Source organism: Sitophilus oryzae, unplaced genomic scaffold (assembly GCF_002938485.1).
Source record: "Sitophilus oryzae breed Bouriz unplaced genomic scaffold, Soryzae_2.0 scaffold_1009_pilon_pilon, whole genome shotgun sequence".
In the NCBI taxonomy this organism is placed as follows: Eukaryota; Metazoa; Arthropoda; class Insecta; order Coleoptera; family Curculionidae; genus Sitophilus; species Sitophilus oryzae.
Window position 1 is genome coordinate 373,401 of NW_022145626.1, and position 7,894 is coordinate 381,294.

General features: G+C 28.8%; 1 protein-coding gene across 1 annotated transcript in view; it reads left to right on the top strand.

Annotated features, from left to right (window-relative positions):
* Window positions 1–6,097, top strand: part of LOC115874104 (BDNF/NT-3 growth factors receptor-like) — a 269,157-nt gene extending 263,060 nt beyond the window's left edge. Inside the window, exon 10 of the mRNA XM_030889183.1 lies at window positions 993–6,097. Coding sequence (XP_030745043.1) covers window positions 993–1,247 — 255 coding nt within the window. The 3' untranslated portion in view covers window positions 1,248–6,097. The remainder of the gene's footprint in view (window positions 1–992) is intronic.
* Window positions 6,098–7,894: the final 1,797 nt, after the last annotated feature.

Sequence of the window (7,894 nt, forward strand, 5' to 3'; positions counted from 1 at the left end):
GTACCTGTATAAAACTACTGAGTGAAAAAAATCTACATTTCCGTGATTTTTTACGCAAAAAATGTCTCTTGGTAAAAATCTCTACGAGCAACCGTTCTCAAGATATTTAGAATGGAAATAGTCAATATATGTCATTATTGACAAAAGGTAAACATACATTATGTTGAGTAGATACGAGAAGTTATTTGACTGAAATGATTAATTTGGGAATTTTTTATTTTTTTTTAAATTAATCATAAATTTTTCTTCGAAAAAATTATGAAAAACAGTTTTTGTTGAACTTTTGGCACAAAGACATTTCAAATTTATGATTTCACTCTAATAACTCTTTAGTCAACATGTATAATTTATGGCAATGATGAGAGGTAATGATAATTTCTATTCCAAATATCTCAAGAACCATTATTAGTGAATGTATATGTATATTTTTTAACTCAGTAGTTTTATACAGGTACGGACGAAATTATTGCTCTTCAAAACGGTTAAAACACATGTAGGTGGCGCCCTCTACAAGTAGGAGTCATATGGACATCAAAATCAAATTTATCATGCCAAAAAACTTCCAGACACGAATTTTCATCTAAATATTGATGCTACTTCAGAAATTCTTTACTTCTACACCCCGTATCTCCGAAACAAAGCATTTTAGGACATACATTTATACGAACATTTTTATTTATTTTTATCTGCAGAATATGCTGCCAAAGTTTCCGGTTAGGTTGGATCACCCTGTATAAGTGGCGAAATACCCATAGGACTTTCTTTTTCAAGAAATATTACTATATTTTGCAAATCAGTAAATAAAATGTAGCTTTATATGAAAAGTAAAATAATATTATAAAGTTTACTGTAGAATGTTCCAGTAAATTTCTAATTCTAGTAATTCCTGATTTCATCTCACGCCTCTGAATATTTGAATGAAATTGGCCATGGTGTAGAAAACAGCGTTGCCGTTTACCGTTGCCCCTGCCCTATATATTTTATTATTTTAGGATGAACCAGACTCCCAAGAAAGTTCGGGAACTCTGAAGCTACGGAACGAATGGAAGAATGAAATCTTCGAAATGGCATCGCTAGACGAGCTGTCATTAATTAAAAGAGCATCGGAGATGAAACTGAAAACGTTGCCTAGGCCACCTCCCTTGCCCAAGACCGTCTCCAATGGCGACCTTGTAGATGCCCAAGGGTACCTTCTCCCAAGTCAAGTCAAAGATCCTGTGCAGTACCTTTGTACTTTGCCGGCCTGATTAAAAGAGAAGTTGTGGAAGACGTCCACAAATACTGAATTTTGGTCAAGAATTAAACAGGACGATGCTGGCCAGATTTTTAAAGATGTCGAAATCTTCAGAAAGGAGAATAATTATACAATAAGTACACAAAGTATACATAGTACAACGGTTTAGAAGTAATAAGCAGTGTTAGTATATAGAAATGCAGGTCGTCATATACAGGGTGTCCCAGAAATTAGTGCAGATATTTTAAGAGGTGGTAGATCTGATCAAAAGAAACATATTTTCTCTTTAACATTTTTAAAATAAATTGAAAATAACCGAGTAATTTAACTTTCAAAATTTAAAAAATAATGGCAATGTTTTGAGGACCATCGGCAGAATCGGTGCCCGGATCTCAGATAATTTGACGCTCTGTGTTGCCGAATATAGTCAAGAAAGTATATGCTTAAAAATAAATAAAAAAATCGTACCAGTTGAGGAGTTTAGCAGAGCTCCATTACATTTTTAAGATGGTGTTATTATTACACAAAATAAGTTAAAAGAAAAAAAAACTTACCCACAACATTAAAAAAAGATACTTATGACAGTAACTGTGACAGTTCCCTTTTTCGATGTTCGTAAACCTTAAAAGTAACGTTTTATATAGTTTATATTCGGTGGTTACCAGGTTTTCATTGAAATGGTATGTACTAAAAATAATTAATGTGTTTTTTAGAACTATTAGAAAGATTAATATTAACATTCCTATTTTTTTGTATAGAAATTTTAAATTGCTGTGAATTTATAAATACAGAAATATTTAGAATATGGATAACGAGGAGGTCGCAACAGTGCAAGGTTTAGATAAACCGTAGAGAAATCTCAGGTGAATAAACAAGTGGCACTAAAAAGTTTTTTAAATTTCAAGAAAATGTGAAGAAACATTTAAAATTTTTAACAATTTTTTTTCGCAAAAAAAAAACTCATAGGCGTGTTTCTGGGGTCGAAATATACTACCAGTTAAAATATCTTCACTTACTTCTGAGACTGTATATTAATTTACGATGCAAAATATAACTGCAAACTCATATAGAGAAGTAGTTCCGATTTTACAAACTAAACACCATGTTGTCTATTTAAAAATATCTATTCCAGAAGTCAGCGACAGTGCGTCATTTATCCATCACCAGGAAATTATGAATTATTACCTACACAAATTTCGCGCTACACTTCAAAGGGTACTACCGAGGGTACGACAAAGCTACGACAACTAAAACTAGATCGGATTTCTTTTGATATTAAAAATTTAAATATTAATATAATAATTTAAATATTGCTAGGGTGTTTTATAATATCAGTTTTTATAAACACCCAAACGGCGAAATTTTTCCAGTGATATGACTGAAATCCTTTTATGTATGACGCGGTCAATGGCCAATATAAACTATATCTTTCGCACCTTAACCTATTATATTTTCTATACGTACTATACCTTACCTTGTTGGCGTCACGAACCGCGGCATTTGGAGTTTATACTTATTATATATTATTATAAAGGGAACGAAGGAGAAAATTAAATTTTGACCAGCAGTAGAGAAAATGGGCAAAATAAAACGTTTTCAAGCAAAAGAAAAGAAGAGTTTTGGGAATAGTTTTGAATATTTTTGGATGAAAAAAGTGATTTGCAAAAAGTATAATTTAAATAGGTTTTTCTAATTTTCTCCTGATTTTTTTGGGGGGGGCACTGACCATTTGTCCTCATGGTTAAGCCGCCACTGTTTAATACTACAATTTAGGGAGACGGATAATGAGTAATTTAAAAAATGTCTAAAAGTAAATGATTTGACAACCTGTATTTACACAATTTTCTAATCATTTTTTAATATCCTGATGACTGTTAAAATACTGAAATAAAATGGGGGCGATACTGTTTGTATATAATAATGTAGATAGTTACTAAACTAACGAGGAAGGATATCATGTAAGACTGGGAAATATTGCATTAGGACTTGTTGATTTTGATATTAGTATAATTGAAATTATTTTAAGATTATAGAACCAAAATAAAACAGCTTGTAAGACATAAATCGTACTTGCAAAGTTTTATCATTTGGTATCTATGAAAGACTATGTTAAATATGCAGGGTATCTGTTCAAATGTATAAAAATATGTTCATAAAATTATTGTTTGATTAAGTGTATTTTATATGTATAAATAATTTATTAAACAAATTTTACTCTTAATTAATAATTAACATAAATATATAAATAAATAAGATTCATCATGAAAAGGGTTACAGGGTGTAAACTCAGCTCAAATAATTTTTTAAATTAAAACTTTTTAATAAAGTGTGTTTATAAGTGTTTTATATGTTTAGGTAAATATAACAAACTATACATTAGGAGTGTAAAATTGGTTATTGTTATGTAAGGCAAATTTTACTTTGTAATACTTTTGCATAATTTGTAAAAGACTGATTCGCATTTCCTTGCAGATTTCATTTCTTTAAAATGTTCGTTCAAGTAGGTAAAACTTTGTCATCAAACAGTAACAGAGGTTATTTACACTTAAAATCTATTCTTTTATATCTAACATTTTATATTAATAAATTCATTAAAAATAAAATTAAATGTCTGCACAATACTGTTATAAAATTCCTAAAAATCGAAATGTTTGATATATTCTAATAATTCACTAGAAGATATAGCTCAATTTTTAAAATAAGATAATAAATTCAAGATTTAATATTAACATACAATAAGATATTTTAAATTAATTAAAAATAAGTTTAGTAAATATTTTTATCTACAACCGTTTAGTTATAACGTTTTTACATCACAATTTTTTATAGTATTTCAGTTACGTTATGAGATTCATAACACAACTCGTGGTGTTATGGATCTATAACACAACTAATTTTTATAATAATGAAACAACTACGAACATCTAAATATATTAATTTTTTGATACAAATTCCTACTACTAATTATTATAAATATTAATAACACATTTTTTACACTTCTTTAAAACATTCCTTCCTCTAATGATGATGACAATGATAATAGTAAAGGTCTAACTGAAAGGTCGAAGGTCTGTCTGTCACAATTATAATTAAAAAAATGTAACAAATTTCATAGTTAAAGGTGGGCGACTAATAAACGAAAATTAAAACAGCATTTTCTTATTTTTCGGTTGTAGATAAAACCACCGAATAATAATATAATATTAACGTTGTACATGACACGTGCGTTTAAACATGATTACAACACTCGTGTGATTAGAACGACTCGGTCTACGACCTCGTCGTTCTAATCGTTCACACTCGTTATAATAATGTTCATAAACACACTTGTACTGTAAATAACGATTATACAGTGTCATTCATAAAATCCGCATTAAATTAGAACCATTTTTGTTAGTTGTTTGACTTGATTTTTACTATTATTAAAAGGGCATATGTACCTACAGTATATTATTATGTACCTACACCCCGGATTGTTTTTACAAGAGGAAAAACTTTTTTGTTATTGACATTTAAAGGAAAATACATTCTTCATAAAAGATGCTGCTTGTTCTAAAATGATTAATCCTGTTGTATATGTTTTGACAATCATGCAAACTAGCTATAAAATATCTCTACCTCTAGATACCTTTTAGAGGTATCTAGAGGTAGAGATATTTTATAGCTAGTATATTTAAAGTATTCTCAAAAAAAGAAAATTTAAGATGTTGAACTACTTTTTTAACAGACCTTAAAATTAAATGTAATTAAAATTGATACATTCACAGCTTACATGATAATAAACTATTATTACTGCACCTATAAGTTGAATGAATGAAAAAAAATGAATAAAAAAAAATAAAAAAATGTATGGCCTGTAAAAAAATGGCTCTTTTGCACGAATATTATGGTTGACACCGTATATCACGAATGTAAATATTGTATATAAATAAAAATGCCACAACTTTTCACCCCACGTTAACTAAGATTTCTTAAGCTGTATGTAAACTACAAAACATATCTCTGATAAAGTCAAAAAGAATTATTTTGTTAAATAATTTTCTTCAAATAAACGAACTGGTGCATTTTTAGTAAATTGGTCCAAGAAACTGCATAATCTCAAATAAACCTATAGTATAATTTTTGTACTTCAATTTATTATATTGTTATAAAACTAAACAGGGTTAAGTACTAACTAATATGTATTAAAATATTTTTATATTATTATTTATAGTATAGTAAATATGTGAGAATAATTATTGTATATACTAATTAGGTAGCTATATTTTTATATAATTATTTATACAACTCTATACAACTAATTCTCTAGTTGCCATTTTACAGAGAGAGATTATATAATATATTTTATTTTTATTTTAAAGACCCCTCTTTAAAATAAAATATACAGGATGGCGCCTCTCATATTACTCGGACTCTCCTAGAAAATTATTGTATGGACCTCTGTATGTATTTATCATTTGGACCACTATAAGGAGGCCGCAAAACTATATTAGTTAGCTTCATTATTTTAGAATCAAAATGAAGTCCAGTTTTATAAAAGAGGTTTGTTCTTCATTTTTGGAAATACCGACAAAAATTTCTTTTATGAATCTGGTCTTAAGCTTATTTTTCTTCGTAGAATTAACTAATATATAAGGTATACCGTTAAAAAAGAAAGAAGCATAATTCTTTTTGGACACCCTTATCAAAGCTTGAAAATAATTTGAAACATAGTCTACACAAAACTACGTCTGCTCCAAATTTAGTTACAATGAAATTTGTCGTTTTTCCGAGAGGCCGCGTCGTATGAAAACGTCACCCTGTATATAGTCTATAAAATGAATAACTTTGAATTTTGACCGTTATTTTTTACCAAAATGGCAAATATAAAATCCCTCTGTCAAAAAGTTACTGATATTCTTTAAACTGAGTGCCTGAACGAATCAGATAGGTAACTCTGTTTACTTTCGTGAAATAGAAAAGGAAAATAATAAAACAAGTGACAGTTCTTCCTCTTCTTCCAAAAATCAACACAAAATGTCATAATTGCCAAAAGTAAAATGTCATCAGCTTTTGACATTTCTAAATATCAGACCAATGCCGTCTCCAATAGAACAGCCTTGGAGCGAGATTGATGACGTCACGCTAGTTAGATACTACGGATTAATAAATATGTTGTAGAATACATGGAAAACATGTATTCATGATACATTGTTATTGATACATGTTCATTCATAAACACTGTATTTTAAAAATGATATAGTTTACATGAAATATACATAATATACAGTTAATAAATACAATACATATACCTATTTATAGTAATAAATGCTTTGGCAAATAAACTATGAACCACACAAAGGCAGCAAATGTTTTACAATATACAAATAATGAATAGGTACATCAGATAATGGATAAAATGTAAAATATATTTTAAATTTTGGGGTTTGAATATCGATCTAATTTAAAAAAAACATTCAATATCTACTAATAGTGATGTATTAATATTTGCATTCACATTCAAAATTTATATGTATATTTTGCAAGTATCAATGTTCGAAAAATTATATTTGCAAATAATACAATATCATAGAAAAAAAGGCGTCAGTGATGGCTATGAAATAAAGATCGCTGTCATTTTATATGTAAAATTATTCTAAAATTTTTGATTTTCTTGGGATTTAGTTTTTCATTATTTTTATTTGGTTAAAAAAAAGTTTCGGGTAACATTATAGCTTTCATATGTGTTGTGTCATATGAAAAAAATAGTGTCGAATATAATCCAAAAAATTACATATAAAATATTCACACCACACACCACATAATGTTTACTACAATTAATAAACTAATATAAACTTGTCAAAAGATGACCACATATTTTTTAAAATTATTATTCTTAACACTAAAACTATCTATATTGACTATGGAGTGCGATTTCAGCCATAGTCAAGTGAGGCTGTTTTATTAGAGACGGCATTGTGTCAGCAGGGCTGCAAGTTGCTAACCTAATAAAATTAACACTAGAAAAGCCCGCGGGAACTGTCAAATTCAAAGTTTTTCGCTTCACAGACTATATACCCTCAAAACTTCTTCGTGTGAGAACACTTATGATCATACCAAATAAACTTTTAGTCATGTGATTAAGCTTGACCCGCACAGCTCTGTCCACATTTATATATTTTCTTTTAATCAAAATATTTTAGGAAACAAAAATAAATAAATTATAAATATTTAAACATTTATTATTACATCAACAAAACTCACCTCCTTGGCAGCACTTAAGGGTCATAAAAGGTCATTACTACCGTTTTACCGTTCAAAATATACTAATAAGGTTGCGATGAGGTTTTTGTAACGGCTATTAAGCTATCTTGTATACTTCGCACTCAAAAAGATTCTAAAAAAATAATGTTCGACTGCAAGGTGTACTAATATTTTTTTTTGCTTAAATATCACAACACAATTCATTTAAACCAAAAACTCGTAATACAAAACTAAAGCCACCATGACAATGTCAGGAAATAAATAAATGTGGCAATTTTTCATTTTTTACAGCAGTCTATGCAGCAGTATATGTCCATGATTGGCAACAATGAATTTAAAAATAGCGCCCACGATTACGTAACTAAAAGTTTAATTAGTATCGCTATAATGCTTTATCCCCCAAGCTTTTATGGAAGA